The sequence below is a fragment of the Papio anubis genome, chromosome 4 (assembly GCF_008728515.1).
Source record: "Papio anubis isolate 15944 chromosome 4, Panubis1.0, whole genome shotgun sequence".
In the NCBI taxonomy this organism is placed as follows: Eukaryota; Metazoa; Chordata; class Mammalia; order Primates; family Cercopithecidae; genus Papio; species Papio anubis.
The window spans coordinates 143859459-143877566 of NC_044979.1; the positions used below are offsets into that span (position 1 = coordinate 143859459).

Sequence of the window (18108 nt, forward strand, 5' to 3'; positions counted from 1 at the left end):
GCCCAGGCTACAGTGCAGAGGTGCAATAATAGTTCACCGCAGGCTTGACCTCCCAGGCTCAAGTCATCCTCCCACCTCGGTCTCCTGAGTAGCTGGGACTACAGCTATGCACCACCATGCCAGGGTAATTTTTAAATTTTTTTTAGAGATAGGGTCTCGCGCTGGGCCCAGTGGCTCACGCCTGTAATCCCAGCACTTTGGGAGGCCGAGGTGGGCAGATGATGAGGTCAGGAGATTGAGACCATCCTGGCTAACACGGTGAAACCCCGTCTCTACTAAAAATGCAAAAAATTAGCTGGGCGTGGTGGTGGGTGCCTGTAGTCCCGGCTACTCGGGAGGCTGAGACAGGAGAATGGCGTGAATCCGGGAGGCGGAGCTTGCAGTGAGCCGAGATGGCGCCACTGCACTCCAGCCTGGGCGATAGAGCGAGACTCCGTCTCAAAAAAAAAAAAAAAAAAAAAAGAGATAGGGTCTTGCTATGCTGTTCAGGCTGGTCTCAAACTTCTGGCCCCAAGTGATCCTCCAGCCTCAGCCTCCTAAAGTGCTGGGATTACAGGCATGACCCGAAGTGCCCAGCCTCGCTCCTACTACTGTGGACATCCTCCCTTGGCTTTCTTTGTCATCTCCTCTTCTTCTGCTGGTCCCAGGAAGTTGGAGAGCCTCAGCCTCTTCTCTCGTCATATACTATTGCTCTTCCTAAGGAATTGCATCCATTCTGAGTGACCTTGCACAACTGTAACTGCAGCTTTGTGACTAAAATTTCCTTCTCCTTCCTTTGCATACACGTTCCCTTGAATCTGCACCCGGAGATGGCTGCCAGGGAGGAATTCTATTAATAGATTTGTCTTTGAGTCTGGGAAATGAAGGACACGCATCAAAAGTTCCTACCATGCCCCAAGCATCTCATGTTCTCACTCTTGCACCTTCATTCATCCTGGGTTGAATTTTTCTTTTTCTTTTTTTTTTTTGAGATGGAGTCTCACTCTGTCGCCCAGGCTGGAGTGCAGTGGCGTGATCTCTGCTCACTGCAACCTCTGCCTCCCGGGTTCAAGTGATGCTCCTGCCTCACCCTCTCGAGTAGCTGGGACCACAAGCACCCACCACCACACCCGGATAATGTTTTATGTTTTTAGTAGAGACAGGTTTCTCCATGTTGGCCAGGGTGGTCTCGAACTCCGGACCTCAGGTGATCCACCCGCCTTGGCCTCCCAAAGTGCTGGGATTACAGGCATGAGCCACCGTGCCCAGCCCTGGGTTGAATCTTAATTTGAAGAGGTATTTTTGACACATTCCTTGCATCATTCCAGATATCACTTATTAGTGTGTCCACTGATTGATTGCTCACCTGGCCAGCATCCATGTACCTTCCTAGTAGTGCCCACACATCCTTCCAGAATCCAGCCCCTCCCCTGAGCAACTCATGTGCTTTGGGGGAAACTGATCCTCTGCAGCTTCAGCAGGAAGCCTTGTTTTACCCAAGACAAAGGGCACATTCCATTTTCCTGGTGACATCATGGTTCACGGGTGAGTCTATGACCCAAGCCAGCTTAATCACACTGAATGTCAGTACTCCTACTTGGACCTGGAGGGAGACCTCCCCACTGTCCCTTCATTGGATGTGGGTGTGGAAGCACAAAGCCCCAGCTATGGGTGGTGCCCATCCCATCATCAGGAGGAAAGCTGGTCTTCAGATGAAGCCGATCTTCCAGGCAGAATGAGGGACAAAAAGAACATTGGTTCTTGATGATGCCATTGGGCTGCTGGTTCAAGTCGTTCCTGAAGCAGCATCATTTCTGGACATTCCAATGGCAGGGACCAAAATGTCTCTTTGGTTGTTTAATCTACTTTGAAGGCTGGGCGTAGTGGCTCACACCTGTAATACCAGCACTTTGGGAGGCTGAGGCAGGTGGATCACCTGAGGTCAGGGGTTCAAGACTAGCCTGGCCAATGTGCCGAAACCCTGACTTTACTAAAAATACAAAACTTAGCTGAGTGTGGTGGCAAGTGCCTGCAGTCTCAGGTACTTGGGAGGTTGAGGCAGGAGAATCACTTGAACCCCGGAGGCAGAGGTTGCAGTGAGCCGAGATCCCACCACAGCACTCCAGCCTGGGCAACAGAGCAAGACTCTGTCTCAAAAAAAAGAAAAGAAAAAAAAAAAAAAAAGAAGGCGGCACGGGGCAGCAATTACAGTAGCGAAGGCAAAGTGGAAATTTGGGTGTAAATTGTGCACCCATACATTATGCTCCAAGCCAGCTAATAATGACAACTGTGTCCCCACCTACTGGCCACAGGAATTTTTTTGGAGGTGATATCAAGGATGTAGATTTCCTTCTGCTATAAGTTATCGTTTTCTTTTCATTCATTCAGTTGATACATTTTTATTGGGCATCTACATGAGCTAGGTGCTAAAATAGTTGCTACTGATATAACAGTAAGCCAACACAGACCCAGTCCTTTTTTTTTTTTTTTTTTGAGACAGGGTCTTGCTCTGTTGCCCAGGCTGAAATGCAGTGGCACAATCATGGTTCACTGCAGTCTCAAATTCCTGGGCTCAAGCAATCCTCCTGCCTCTGCCTCCCCAAGTAGCTGAGACTACAGGTGTACACGACACCTAACTAATTTAATACTTTTTTTGTAGTGGTGAGGTCTCATTAGGTTGCTCAGCCTTGTGTTAAACTCCTGGCCTCAAAGGATCCGCCCTCCTCAGCCTCCCAAAGTGTTGGGATTACTGGTATGAGCCACCATGCACAGCTCAAAAATACTTTTATGTTCCTTTCCTTCTTCTTCTTTTTTTTTTTTTTTTTTTTGAGATGGAGTCTCGCTCTGTCTCCCAGGCTGGAGTGCAGTGGCGCGATCTCCGGCTCACTGCAAGCTCCGCCTCCTGGGTTCACACCTTTCTCCTGCCTCAGCCTCACGATTAGCTAGGACTACAGGCGCCCGCCACCCCGCCCGGCTGATTTTTTTTTTTTTTTTTTTTTTTAGTAGAGTTGGGGTTTCACCATGTTAGCCAGGATGGTCTCGATCTCCTGACCTCGTGATCCGCCCGCCTCGGGCTCCCAAAGTGCTGGGATTACAGGCGTGAGCCACCACGCCCGGCCATTCCTTTCTTTCTTCTTAATGTCTCCATGGCAAAATTCCTCATGGCCAATAAATCACTGATTGTAAACAAGCATCACGTGTGATGTGCCTTTTGCAAGCGTAGCTACGAAGTCCTATATCCCATTTCCAAGGTATAGCATCCATCATTCCCTTGGGAGCAAGAGATCATGGTGTAAAGCTGGTTGATCCTGTCAACTGATCTCGCAGCAGGTAAAAAACTGATACTGCAGGTCCAGTTTCAGCGGCTGACAGGAGGGTTTAGCAACACTTCAAAGAGGAATTCTTTGCTCCATGCATCACAAGCAATGCAATCTTTTTGATCACACTTGAATTAAATTTTTGGTTTTAAGCTTAGTCTGTTTTCTCCTATGCTATTTATAAAACGCAGGTGCCAAGGTTTGTGCTTGGAGGTTTTAAAGAAAAGGCAAAAAAATCAAACACGCCTAGGTTTCAGGAACTGACCAAGTACTGGGAGGTTAATCTTTTTTTTCCTTTTTTGAAACAGGCTGAAGTGCAGTGGTGTGATCCTAACTCACTGCAGCCTTGACCTCCTGGGCTTAAACAATCCTCCCACCTCAGCCTCTCAATAGCATGTGCATGCCGGCACACCCGGCTAATTTTTAAATGTTTTGTAGAGACAAGTTCTCCATATGTTGCCTAGACTGTTCCCTAACTCCTGGGCTCAAGCGATCCTCCCACAAGGCCTCCTAAAGTGCTGGAATTATAGGCATGAGCCTTGGTTTTTCAATTCTGGGTCCATAAATTTATGAAGACCTTGGATACAATGTACACAGGAGAAGGCATCCTGTTGGTAAGGAGTTTCATAAAAAGGAAAAGAAAAAGCGTCAAGAAGCTGACATAGGTAGCAACGAGACAGGAAAAGAGAAGAGCTTTAAGGCCAGTGTTTGGAGATCAGACATTTCCCCTCAAAGGAGGACAGGCCTGGCTCAGGTCTTCAGAGGCATCAAGAATAGACCCTGGCCTCAGCTGATTCAGAGATAGTCAGAGCAAAGGACACCCCACAGGGCCTTCTCAGGGCTATGTTTGGAAGCAGCTCTTGTTACCCCAAGGCTGCCTAGCATCAAACAGCGTTCCCTTTTATCCTCAAGGTCTGTGGTCAAGTTCTTGTCACTGCCCCAAGGGGAAGATATTTAGGGCTGTACAGAGCAAGATGTCCTTGTCATCAGGAGCAAGGACACACGTGGAGCGGAATCTGACTGATGGGTACACATTGCACTTTCTGCCTGCTTCTGCAACGGAAGATGCTGAAATTGTTCAGCTAGATCCCAACAGTGTGGGTGGCTGAAAGCAAACTCTGTCTACCACGCAGACACAGTCTGAGAGCACCCTAAGTGTGACTGCCCTGGGCCACCCGGATCCCCCTGCTGGGCTCTGAGCAGGGACATGACCGGGCTCTGTTCAGGCCGCAGGGCAGCATAGTCCCTGTCACAGCCCCAGTGTTATCGCCCCCACCAGTCCCAGGTCGGTCCTCCTGTAAGTCTGCTGGCAATATTGCTCTAAAATCCCACTTCCAGCCCAGTTCAGGGACTCACACCTGTAATCTCAACACTTTGGGAGGCCGAGGTGGGAGGATCACTTGAGCCCAGGAGTTCGAGATCAGCTTGGGCAACATAGTGAAACACCTGTCTCTATTAAAAAAAAAAAAAAAAAATTAGACGGGTATGGTGACATGCACCTGTGGTTCCAGCGACTTGGGAAGCTGAGGCAGGAGACATTGCTTGAGCCCAGGAGTTGGAGGCTGTAGTGAGCTATGATAAGGCCATTGCACTCCAGCTTGGGCGACAGGGTGAGGCTGTTTCTGAATGAATGAATACATAAGCAAATAAGAAAAAATACAATACAATACAATACAATTTCTGAATGAATACATAAGCAAATAAGAAAAAATACAATACAATACAATACAATACAATACAATACAATCGCACTTCCCAGCGGTTACACCTGGCCACAGAGGTCCCCAGGCTGCCTGCGAGGGCGCCGGGGAGGTCACTGTTAGTCCAGCCCTGCAACCGGCAGAGGCCCTCGCACACTTCCGCCGGAAGTCAGCCCCGCAGGGGCGTCGCGCTGATGTCACTAGCCCGCAGGAAGTCTTGTGTCGCGCCCGGGAGGCGCCGGAGCCCAGCGGCGGGCGGTAAGGCCGCCTCCGCGGGGCTGTGGGAAGCTTGGGCTGTCCCAGGACCGTCAGTCTCCTCCTCTGACCCTCCCTTACCCCTTGTGTGTGGGGCCGCCGTCCCACCGCCACCTCGCCCAAGTCCGGGGCCGCCCCGGTGTCCCCTCAGAGCCTGCTGCACTCCACGTCCCCCTACCAGGGCTCCAGCCCCCAGGGAAAGCTCCGGCCAGGTGTCCTGGATGCGGGTAGCTTCGGGAGGCCCTAATGGGGAGGGGCAGGGAGAGACCTGAGGCTACCGACTTGGCTTATTTCTCCTCAACTAGCTGTTTCTCTCAAAGTCTTTATTATTGTTATATTTTGAGACAGCTTTTCGCTCTTGTTTCCCAGGCTGGACACTGCAATCTCCGCCTCCCGGATTCAAGCAATTCTGCCTCAGCCTCCCGGGTAGCTGGGATTATAGGCATGCGCCATCATGCCTGGCTAATTATTTTGGTATTTAGTAGAGATGGATTTCACCATGTTGGTCAGACTGGTCTCAAACTCCTGACCTCAGGTGTTCCACCCGCCTTGGCCTCCCGAAGTGCTGGGATTACAGGCGTGAGCTACAGCGCCTAGCCTGTTTTATTATTTTTAGAGATGGGGTCCAGCTTTGTGGTGGCCTAGGCTGGAGGGTAGTGGTACGATAACAGCTCACTGCAGCCTTGACCTCCTGGGCTCAAGCGATCCTTCCACCTCAGCCTCCCAAGTAGCTGGGACCACAGGTGCGTGCCACCACGTCCTGCTGATTTTTAAATTTTTATGTAGAGACAGTGGTCTCACTATGTTGCCCAGGCTGGTCTCGAACTCTTAGCCTCAAGCGATCCTCCTGCCTTGGCCTGCCAAAGATTTGGGAGCCGGCCTGAGCAACTTAGTCTGGACCATTTCTCCCAAAGTCTTACCCATTTGTGCTGGGGGTGCTGAAAATCCCCTGCTTCCAAATCCTTTTCCACAACGTATTCTGCCTTTGACTGCTACTCTTGTTTTATTATGTGGGTGTCGAATTGATCTGTCTCTGCAGTCAGATCCAGGCTCCTGGAAGGACAATGTCTGGTAGCTACCAGTCGTGCCAGGCACACACTGCGCCCAAGAGGAGCTGCTGTTTGAATTATCTGTGAATGTTGGTAGGAGGAATGCCAGAGCTGCCAACTGAAAATTATCCAACCAAAAGAAATGTAGGCTGGGCACCCTGAATCACCCGGTGAGAACTGTTGCTGTTTGTTTGCTCTCGCCTATCATGTCATGAATAGTTTCTTGTTTATCTCACTTGGAATTCCAGCCCAGAATCATATCTGCTAAGGTCAAAAGTAACCAGTTCCGGTATCTTTTTGTGAGTGGTTTTTTTTTGTTTTGTTTTGTTTTTGTTTTGTTTTGTTTTGTTTTTGAGATGGAGTCTCACTCTGTCGCCCAGACTAGGGGGCAGTGGCCGGATCTCAGCCCACTGCAAGCTCCGCCTCCCGGGTTTACGCCATTCTCCTGCCTCAGCCTCCTGAGTAGCTGGGACTACAGGTGCCGCCACCTTGCCCAGCTAGTTTTTTGTATTTTTTAGTAGAGACGGGGTTTCACCATGTTAGCCAGGATGGTGTCGATCTCCTGACCTCGTGATCCGCCCGTCTCGGCCTCCCAAAGTGCTGGGATTACAGGCTTGAGCCACCGCGCCCGGCTGGTGAGTGTTTTTGAGACAGGGCCTCATGCTGTCGCCCAAGCTTGAACTCCTGTCCTCAAGCAATCCTCCCACCTCAGTCTCCTGAGTATTGGGGACCACAGGCATGCGCAACCACACCTGGCTAATTTTTGTATTTTTTGTAGAGATGGGGGTCTCGCTTTGTTGCCCAGGCTGGTCTTGAACTCCTGGGTTCAAGTGATCCTCCCGCCTCAGCCTTCCAAAGTGCTAGGATTACAGGCATGAGCCACTATGGCCGGCCAATTCCAGTACCTTTTTTTTTCTTTTCTATTTTTTGTTTTTAAACCACTACACTATGGAAAAGAATTCCAGTATCCCTGGGCGCAGTGGCTCACGCCTGTAATCCCAGCACTTTGGGAGGCTGAGGCAGGAGGGTCATAAGGTCAGGAGATTGAGACCATCCTGGCCAAATCGGTGAAACCCTGTCTCTACTAAAAATACAAAAATTAGCCGGGTGTGGTGGCATGCACCTGTAATCCCAGCTACTCGGGAGGCTGAGCCAGGAGAATCGCTTGAACCCTGGAGTCGGAGGTTGCAGTGAGCCAGGATCACCACTGCACCCCAGCCTGGTGACAGAACGAGACCCCATCTCAAAAAAAAAAAAAAAAAGAATTCTAGTGTCCAGTGTCTTAGTGTCTTTCTTTCTTTTTTCTTTTTTTTTTTTTTTTTGAGACGGAGTCTCACTCTGTCACCCAGGTTAGAGTGCAGTGGCATGATCTCAGCTCACTGCAACCTCTGCCTCCCGGTTCAAGCGTTCAAGCGATTCTCCTGCCTCAGGCCCCTGAGTAGCTGGGATTACAGACACGTGCCACATGCCCGGTTAATTTTTGTGTTTTTAGTATAGATGGGGGTTTCACCATGTTGGTGGCCGAAACCACCAGGCTGGTCTCAAACTCCTGACCTCATGATCCACCTGCCTTGGCCTCCCAAAGTGTTGGGATTATAGGTGTGAGCCACCATGCTCGGCGACAGTATCCAGTATTTTAACACAGGCCTGTGTGTTGACTCTGGTTCCAGAGGGTGATTCCTGATAGTTGTGGCCAGTGTCTTGGAGGGATGCTTCTTAGGACAGGATGCCTGATTCTGGGTGCAGGGCTCCTGACTGTCTCTAGGAGATGCTTGTTCTCCAGGCATTGTCAGCAGATTCTTTGGGGGGAAATCTTGTATCTTTGTGAATATTTAAGGAAGTAAAAGAATGATTCGTGCCTGGGGGCAAGGAAGGTGGATGCATTTTCTTTCTTAGTTTATTTTGCATTTGCAGGTTGGAGATGCTTCAAAGGCAGGCCACAGTGTTAGAGTGTTAGATTCAAAATTTTTATCTTGGGCCGGTGCAGTGGCTCACGCCTATACTCCCAGCGCTGTGGGAGTCTGAGGCAGGCGGATCACCTGAGGTCAGGAGTTCGAGACCAGCCTGGCCAACTTGGTGAAACCTCGTCTCTACTGAAAATACAAAAATTAGCCAGGTATGGGGCACATGCCTGTAATCCCACCCTCTAGGGAGGCTGAGGCAGGAGAATTGCTTGAACCCGGGAGGCGGAGGTTGCAGCGAGCCAAGATTGCGCCACTGCACTCCAACCTGGGTAACAAGAGCCAAACTCCGTCTCGAGAAAAAAAAAAAATTTTTTTTTTAAATTGAGACAGGGTCTCACTGTGTTGCCCAGGCTGGTCTCAAACTCTTGAGCTCAAGCGATCCGCCCACCTCTGCCTCCCAAAGTGCTGGGATTACAGGCATGGGCCCCCACACCTGGCCCAGAATTTTTATCCTGATGGAGGGAGCTCAGGACCATTTGGGAGGCCCCAGTGAGAGGCAGCAGGCCTCTGTTGTGTGTGCCTGAGGAATTCTGTTTTGTTTGTTGGTTTTTCTGGTTTTTGCTTTGAGACATCATTAAAGTCTAGGTGAATTCTGTTTTGGTGGCCATTTGGGAGTTGATTTCTGAGAAGGTGTGTCATGGAAGAAATCTCAGTAGCAGATAGTCACACTCTTCCTATTCCTTTGTAGCCCCAGGATGGACTTCCTGATCCTCTTCTTGTTCTACCTGGCTTTGGTGGTGATGGGTCTTGTTCTTATCTGCGTCTGCTCGAAAACCCATAGCTTGAAAGGCCTGGCCAGGGGAGGAGCACAGGTAAGGATGATCCTTGGATAGCACTGGAATTTGAATACTGTGCTAGTCTAAGAGACTCACCAGTTTTGCTACAGGACAAAAAGGAGATGCCAGGCTGGGTGCAGTGGCTCACACCTGTAATCCCAGCTACTCAGGAGGCTGAGGCAGGAGGATCCCTTGAGCCAGGAGTTTGAAGTTGCAGTGAGCTATGATCACACCACTGCACTCCAGCCTGGACTACAGAGTGAAACCCTGTCTCAACAACCACAAAAAAGATGCCACTCAACGTCATTGATGGATTTATTTCACTGATGGCAGTTGTGGGACATTCCATAGCCTCTGTCTGTGTGTGTTTTTTGTTCCTGCTGAAAGTCCTCTTGCGGTGGTGCTTTGAGAGAAGAGGTTGCTGTTTTCCTCTGGATTAGATGCCTGTGATTGGGCATGGATGTGAGCAGGGTCCGCCTGGGGTACTTGATGGGTGACTCTGGGGGATGTATGAGTAGAAAGCTCAGCATTGACTGGCCCCCCTCCTTCAGGGATCAAAGTGAGCAAAACGGGACAAGCAGCTTATGGGAAGGCATTGACTTGGGAGGGACCTGGGCCAAGCCCAGTGATCTGGGTGTGGACGCTGGAACCTGGGATTGAACCCAGACCGGGGAAGTAGCGGCCTTCACATTAACATTCCACGACCCATTCCCTCTGCTCACCTCACTTTCCCTGAAGACCCTGACAGGTGCCTTCTTCAGAGTCAGACTAGAAATGGAACTGGCGTGAAAGGAAGACCAGTAGAAAGAATTCCCCTCTTTATTCTCTGCTAAATCACTTCTTTACCTGTATACAGAAACCAAACTTCCTCTCACGCAGATTGCCAGCTGTGTGTGGAGTGTCTGATTTGTTTGGGAGTGGAGAAGTGAGAAGTGAAATGGAATCTTTCCCTTTCCTTTTGTTTCAGATATTTTCCTGTGTAATTCCAGAATGTCTTCAGAGAGCCATGCACAGATCGCTTCACTACCTTTTCCATACGAGGTATTTCTATTTCAGAGTTTAAATATTCTCTTCTTTTCTGCTTTGATTATTAATTGTTGAGATCCTCCAGCTTCAGGAAGCTCCTCGTGGTTTCCAGCATGGTGAGGGAAAGAAGGCCAGAAAGAATCAAGAGTCCTGAGTTGGGAGCCTCTACTCATAGTTAATCTACCTTTTGAGACGGAGGTTTTAACTTGTCTACTTTTAAATAGTGATATTTAAAGATTGGGAAAATACTGACATGTATTTCTGTTAAATACATGCAGAATGTTTCACAGAGTTTTCTATGTAATTCTTACTACTATCTCAAGCCCAAAGGAAGTGGTTGACCCTTGGTTACTTTCTTTAGTATCATACAATTTCTTCAAGGAGAAGCCCCCGCGAACAAGCCGTGTGCCTGTTTTCTTTCAGAAACCACACCTTCATTGTCCTGCACCTGGTCTTGCAAGGGATGGTTTATACTGAGTACACCTGGGAAGTATTTGGCTACTGTCAGGAGCTGGAGTTCTCCTTGTATTACCTTCTTCTGCCCTATCTGCTGCTAGTTGTAAACCTGTTTTCTTTCACCCTGACTTGTGTAACCAATCCTGGTAAGTTGAGGCTCTTAGCATACAGCATGGTGACAGCTCCACTGTCTTACTAATAGTGCTGCAAACAAGGAGAGGCTCCCCCACCCCGAGGACTTTGTAAAAGATTTGATGTGTAGCATTTTCCTTATCTTTCAGTTTGGAGTGTTTTCTAATTTTTTTTCTTCTTCGACCCACGGGTTATTTAGAACCGCTTAAAATTTTTAGTTTATCTTTTTAATACTTTCACTTCATTTTGTCATATATAGAGCACGTGATTGGTATGGTGCTGTTCCTTTTTTTGTTTTTTAAGATGGAGTCATGCTTTGTCGCCCAGGCTGGAGTGCAGTGGTGCGATCTCGGCTTGCTGCAACCTCCGCCTCCCAGGTTCAAGCAATTCTCCTGCCTCAGACTCCCAAGTAGCTAGGACTACAGGTGTGCGCCACCTCGCCTGGCCAATTTTTGTATTTTTAGTACAGATGGGGTTTCACCATGTTGTCCAGGCTGGTCTCAAACTCCTGACCTCGTGATCCACCCACTTCAGCCTCCCAAAGTGCTGGGATTATAGGCCTAAGCCACCGCACTGGCGGAATTGTACACTTTAAATGGGTGAATTAGGTTTGTGAGTTATATCTGAATAAAGCTGTTATTAAAAATGAATTGCGCGGCTGGGCGTGGTGGCTCATGCCTGTAATCCCAGCCTCTTTGGGAGGCCTAGGCGGGAGGATCACCTGAGGTCGGGAGTTCCAGACCAGCCTGGTGAAAATGGTGAAACCCCATCTGTATTAACAAAGAAAAAAACAAAAAATTAGCCAGGCGTGCGTTAGCACATCTGTAATCCCAGCTACTACTTGGGAGGCTTATGTGGGAGAATCACCTGAACCCGGGAGTCAGAGGTTGCAGTGAGCCAAGATCCCGCCACTGCACTCCATCCTGGACGACAAACTAAGACTGTCTCAAAAAAAAAAAAAAGAATTGCTTAAGATATTAAAGATAGCAGTTTCAGTTGTGTTTTATCAGGATGGGTTTTGTGACCATCCAGTCCACCATATTGCACGAAACTGACATATGTCCTTACTTTTCCCAGGCATTATAACAAAAGCAAATGAATTATTATTTCTTCATGTTTATGAATTTGATGAAGTGATGTTTCCAAAGAACGTGAGGTGCTCTACTTGTGCTTTAAGGAAACCAGCTCGATCCAAGCACTGCAGTGAGTGTGGTTCTCGTGACTCCAGCGGCACCCCCAACAGCACATGTGCGGGCTTTGTCTGTGAGGGACTGTTTCCTGAATCTAAAAGAAGAGCCAGTTCACCCCCAGACGTGGTGTGGCCATTACTTGTAGAGTTGAGATAATGGTTTCTTTCAGATGAGTGAGGGTCAGGTCTTGTGTTCCTATGTAGTAGACAGTCCTCATCCCCGGGCATAACAGCCCTTCCCTCGCCACATGGGAGGACATGCTCCCCACAAGGTGTTTCTGTGGATGTTGTATTTGCGGATTTCAGTCCTACAAAGCCTAGTCTTCTGGGGAGGGCCTAAGATTCTAGACCAGTGCTGTCTAACAAAAATAGAATGTGGCTGGGCGCAGCGGCTCATGCCAGGAATTCCAGTACTTTGGGAGGCAGGCAGATCTCTTGAACCTAGGAGTTCAAGACCAGCCTGGGTACCATGGGGAAACCCCACCTCTACAAAAAATACAAAAGTTGTAGTCCTGGCTTAACTCAGGAGGCTGAGGCGGGAGGATCACTTGAGCCCAGGAGATCGAGGCTGCAGTAAGCTATGGTTAAACCACCACACTCCAGCCTCAGCAACACAGCAAGACCCTGTCTCAAAAAAAAAAAAAAAAGCCATAAATAGAAACAGTTTTTAAAAATGTTTTTCAAAATGTAACTGTGCTTGGAGACAGTTTTAATCACTATGTTATTTAACCTAATATATGTAAAATATCATTTTAACATGTAATCAATGTAAAAAATTCTTCATGCCGGGCGCGGTGGCTCAAGCCTGTAATCCCAGCACTTTGGGAGGCCGAGACGGGCGGATCACGAGGTCAGGAGATCGAGACCATCCTGGCTAACACGGTGAAACCCCGTCTCTATTAAAAAATAGAAAAAAAAACTAGCCGGGCGAAGTGGCGGCGCCTGTAGTCCCAGCTACTCGGGAGGCTGAGGCAGGAGAATGGCGGGAACCCGGGAGGCGGAGCTTGCAGTGAGCCGAGATCGCGCCACTGCACTCCAGCCTGGGCGACAGAGCAAGACTCCGTCTCAAAAAAAAAAAAAAAAAAAAAAAATTCTTCATGAGGTAGTTTATATTCTCTTTTTCATACTAAGCCTTTGAAATCTGGTGTGTATTTTACATTTACAGCACGTCTTGATTTGGACACTAAATTTTCATGTGGAAATACTTGTGTATTTAGATTTAATAAAATGTACAGTTGAAAAAGTAGACTCACAGGTGCAAGTTATATCCATACATTCTTAAAAGTTTTCCAATATCTGAATTTGGTACCAAAAAAATCATTTTCCTTTACCATCCATGTCTACGTTGACATAATGATTCATCTTAATCAGAAGAATTGACTTGACTTTAAAGCAGGAACATCAGTTTTAAAACATGTCTATCCAAGTCAAGTAAATTAACTAACTCTTCCGTTGCCTCCATATTTACACTGAATTCAAAGGAGTATTGTAGTAAAAAACAAATGTAAATTTGTCAATATTGACAAAATGTCCTTTCCATTTTTTGGTTTGGTTTTTGAGATAGCGTCTCACTCTGTTAACCCAGGCTGGAGTGCTGTAGTGCGATCATAGCTCACTGTAGCCTTGACCTCCTGTGCTCAAATGATCCTCCCGCCTAGCCTCTGAGTAGCCGGGACCCCGGGTCCATGCCACCACCTCAGATTTTTCTAGTAGCCAGATTGCAAGTGCTCAATACCCACATTTGGCTGGCAGCTCCTGTACTGGACACCGCACTTCCAAAAGCTTAGTTTGGAACTAAGCAGTGCCATTTCCCTCTGATTATACATCCAGTGGTCAGACTGTGAAAATCTCAGCAGGTGTGCGGCGTCCTTGTCTTATCAAGCACCATCCCAGCACATGCCCCCTCGTTTCTGTGCAGGTGTGTGTAACTGGTGTGTGCACCGTTTCGACCATCACTGTGTTTGGGTGAACAACTGCATCGGGGCCTGGAACATCAGGTACTTCCTCATCTACCTCTTGACCTTGACGGCCTCGGCTGCCACCGTCGCCATTGTGAGCACCACTTTTCTGATCCACTTGGTGGTGATGTCGGATCTATACCAGGAGACTTATGTCGATGACCTTGGACACCTCCATGTTATGGACACGGTCTTCCTTATTCAGGTAATTATGCTGTAGGTTTCTGACTTCAAGTTTCAGAATTGCAAAAAGGACATTTATTTTCCCAGTAAAAGCATGAAGTTAGGTGGGGCGCGGTGGCTCACGCCTGTAATCCCAGCACTTTTGGAGGCCGAGGTGGGAGGATCTCATGAGGCCAGGAGTTCAGGACCAGCCTGGGCAACATCCAAATGTCCATCAGCAGATGATTGAATAACTGGTCTCCTGTAGAGACCTTGTCTGTACAAAAAATACAAAAATGAGCCGGGGTGGTGCAGTGGTTCATGCCTGTAATCCTAGCACTTTGAGAGGCCAAGGCAAGCAGATTGCCTGAGCTCAGGAGTTTGAGACCAGCCTGGATAACATGATGAAACCCCATCTCTACTAAAATACAATTAGCTGGGTGTGGTGGCACATGCCCATAGTTCCAGCTACTCGGGAGGCTAAGGCACAAGAATCACTTGCATCCGGGAGGGAGAGGTTGCAGTGAGCCGATTGCACCATTGCACCCCAGCCTGGGTGACAGAGCAAGACCCTGTCTCAGAAACTAACAAATGTGAAGTTTTTCCTTTTTCTAAACTGATACAAAATTCACATATTGGGCCAGGCATGGTGGCTCACAGCTGTAATCCCAGCACTTTGAGAGGCCAAAGTGGGCGGATCACCTGAGGTCAGGAGTTCAAGACCAGCCTGGCCAGCGTGGGGAAACCTCGTCCCCACTAAAAATGCAAAAAAGTTAGCTGGGCGTGGTGGCCAGTACCTGTAATCCCAGCTACTCGGGAGGCTGAGGCAGGAGAATCACTTGAACCTGGGAGGCGGAGGTTGCAGTGAGCCGAGATTGCACCACTGTACTCCAGCCTGGCCAACAAGAGTGAAAAAGCGAAACACCATCTCAAAAAAAAAAAAAATTCACATATCATAAAATTCACCCTTTAAAGTATACCACAGTGGTATGAGTGTATTCACAGACTTGTGCAACCCTCACCACTGTCTAATTTCAGAACATTTCATCATCTCCATTCCCTCCTGCCCTAGACCCAGGTAATCACTAATCTACTTTCTGTCTTTTGGGATAGGCCTTTTCTGGACACTTCATGTGAATGGAATTGTGCAATATATGGTCTTTTCCCCTGGCTTCTTTCTTGTGGCACAAGGTTTTCAGGGTTAATTCATGTAGCACGAATCTACTTTATTCCTTTTGTTTGTTTGGGATGGAGTCTCACTCTTATTGCCCAGACTAGAGTGCAATGGTGCGATCTCGGCTCACTGCAACCTCTGCCTCTCGGGTTCAAGCAATTCTCCTGCCTCAGTCTCCTGAATAGCTGGAATTACAGGCACAAGCCACCAGACCTGCCTAATTTTTGTATTTTTAGCAGAGAAGAGGTTTTACCATGTTGGCCAGGCTGGTCTTGAACTCCTGACCTTAAGTGATCCACCAACCTCAGCCTCCCAAAATGCTGGGATTATAGGCGTGAGCCTCCACGCCCGGCCATATTTCATTCTTTTTTATGGCTGAATAGTATTCCATTGTATGGATAGACTGAATTTTAATTATCAGTTGATGGACATTTCGGTGTTTTCACTTTTTGGCTATTTTTGAATAATACTGCTGTGAACATTCATGTACAAGTTTTTTGTGTGGACATGTTTTTGTTTATAAAACATGTTTTATGTTTATGTTTTTATGTTTTATGTTTAAAAACATATGTTTTATGTTTATATTTCTCTTGGGTAAATTCCACCTAGAAGTGGAACTGCTGGGTCGTATAGTAACTTTTTTTTTTTTTTTTTTTGAGACAGAGTCTCACTCTGTCACCTAGGCTGGAGTGCAGTGGTACCAGCACAGCTCACTATGACCTGGAACTCCTGGGCTCAAGTGCTGCCACCTTGGCCTCCCAAAGTGCTGGGATTACAGGTGTGAGCCACTGTGACTGGCCCAGAATAACTCTTGATTTGAGGCCTTTATATGATAATGACAGTTAATCTTTTGTTATACTGGTTTTTTGTTTGTGGATCTTTTGGATCTTGGGAATGGGGTTTTGGGTTTTTTTGGGTTTTTTGGTATAGAAAAGTTCAGACATTCTTTCTCATCAAATCTCTTTTCTTTGTAACTTCAACTAGAAAGTCTCCTCCATCAGGAGTTTTGTTAAATGTTCTCTTTGCTTGTGACTTTCAAAAATATTAAACTTTCTAAATTCTTCATTTTGCTTATTACAAAAACAAAACTTGAAGCAGCGCAGTTCCTATGGTCATACACCATTTACGGAGTCAGTTTTGTTTTTACCCAAACAAGATCACAGTGTAATCCTTGCATCTTGTCTTTCTCATTAGTCAATATGTTAAATCTTTTCACAATCAGTACATAGAAATTGACATCATTTTTAATGGCTCCTTGTTTTCCCATTGTGTGACCATCCCAGAGTTTACCCTTCCTGATGGATGGACAGTTAACTTGTTTCTTGGCTGGGTGCAGTGGCTCACACCTGTAGTCCCAACAGTTTGGAAGGCCAAGGCAGGAGGATCACTCAAGGCCAGGGGTTTGAAAGCAGCCTGGGCAACATAGCAAGACCCTTTTTCTATTGATTTTTAAATTATTTTTATTTTTATTTTTTTTGAGACGGAGTCTCACTCTGTTGCCCAGGCTGGAGTACAGTGGCACTATCTTGGCTCACTGCAAGCTCCACTTCCCGGGTTCATGCCATTCTCCTGCCTCAGCCTCCCGAGTAGCTGGGACTATGGGTGCCCACCACCACCCCCGGCTATTTTTTTGTATTTTTAGTAGAGACGGGGTTTCACCATGTTGGCCAGGATGGTCTCCATCTCTTGACCTTGTGATCCACCTGCCTCGGCCTCCCAGAGTGCTGGGATTACAGACGTGAGCCACCACACCCGGCCTTTTTATTTTTATTTTTTGAGACGGAGTCTTGCTCTGTTGCCTAGGCTGCAGTGCAGTAGCAAAATCTCAGCTCATTGCAACCTTCACCGCCTGGGTTCAAGCAATTCTTCTGCCTCAGCCTCCTGAGTAGCTGGGATTACAGGCATGTGCCACTACACCCAGCTAATTTTTGTATTTTTAGTAGAGAAGGGTTTCACAATGTTGGCCAGACTGGTGTCGAACTCCTGACCTCAAGTGATCTGCTCACCTCGGCCTCACAAAATGCTGGGATTGTAGGTGTGAGCCACTGTGCCCGGCCCCTGTTTCTATTTATTAAGGAAAAGAAAAAATCTTCGGAAGAGGGGTTGATAAAATCAATGATACAATGAATATCCTTGCACATCTATTTTTGGGGTTGTATTGTTTTAAGAAAGACATTGATCTCTTTTGTCCATCCAGATTTTATTTTGATGAATGAAGTCTGCATTTATTTTATAAATAGCTAACTGGAATAGCACATTTTCCTGAGTAAACTTTCCCTTTTCCTTCAGTGTGAACACTTCCTTCATCCCACAGGAAACTTGTATGTACTGGGATTATTCCTGGGCTGCTTCTCAGTGCTGTTTATGTTCAGTTTGTCACATTTGGACACAGATAGGTGGGCTGAGGAAGCAGCACTGGTGGCTGTGGCAGGCCCAGGGTTGGCCGGTTTTCACTCTCTCGGATGTCACAGTCCAGCTGCCTAAATCACTGCCTTTTCTCTGCCCCCAGTACCTGTTCCTGACTTTTCCACGGATTGTCTTCATGCTGGGCTTTGTCGTGGTCCTGAGCTTCCTCCTGGGTGGCTACCTGTGCTTTGCCCTGTACCTGGCGGCCACCAACCAGACTACTAACGAGTGGTACAGAGGTGACTGGGCCTGGTGCCTGCGTTGTCCCCTTGTGGCCCGGCCTCCATCAGCAGAGCCCCAAGTCCACCGGAACATTCACTCCCACGGGCTTTGGAGCAACCTTCAAGAGATCTTTCTACCTGCCTTTCCATGTCATGGGAGGAAGAAACAAGAATGACAAGTGTGTGACTGCCTTTGAGCTGTACTTCCCGTTTATTTACACATGTGGATCCTCGTTTTCCAAGCATGGCTTGTTTGTTTTGATTTCTACTGTGCTTATAAATCACTACCAGTGGGCAAGGGAGAGAGGGGAAAATGGGTGTTGACTGAGGAATCCCCTTGCTTA

The 18108-nt window shown here is 47.6% G+C and overlaps 1 protein-coding gene across 3 annotated transcripts; it reads left to right on the forward strand.

Moving 5' to 3' along the window:
• The first annotated feature begins 5131 nt into the window (after nucleotides 1-5131).
• Nucleotides 5132-18009, forward strand: ZDHHC4 (zinc finger DHHC-type palmitoyltransferase 4). 3 transcript variants are annotated; one of them, XM_009202580.3, is made up of 8 exons: nucleotides 5132-5254; nucleotides 6291-6470; nucleotides 8953-9076; nucleotides 10008-10081; nucleotides 10490-10668; nucleotides 11732-11857; nucleotides 13762-14006; nucleotides 17647-18009. In XM_009202580.3, the coding sequence occupies exons 3-8, from the start codon at nucleotides 8960-8962 to the stop codon at nucleotides 17938-17940; spliced, it is 1035 nt and encodes a 344-aa protein (XP_009200844.1). In that variant the 5' UTR covers nucleotides 5132-5254; nucleotides 6291-6470; nucleotides 8953-8959; the 3' UTR covers nucleotides 17941-18009. The 3 variants fall into 3 exon arrangements, with proteins under 3 accessions (XP_009200844.1, XP_009200846.1, XP_009200845.1); XM_009202581.2 differs by lacking the exon at nucleotides 5132-5254 and adding an exon at nucleotides 5265-5463; XM_009202582.3 differs by lacking the exon at nucleotides 8953-9076.
• Nucleotides 18010-18108: the final 99 nt, after the last annotated feature.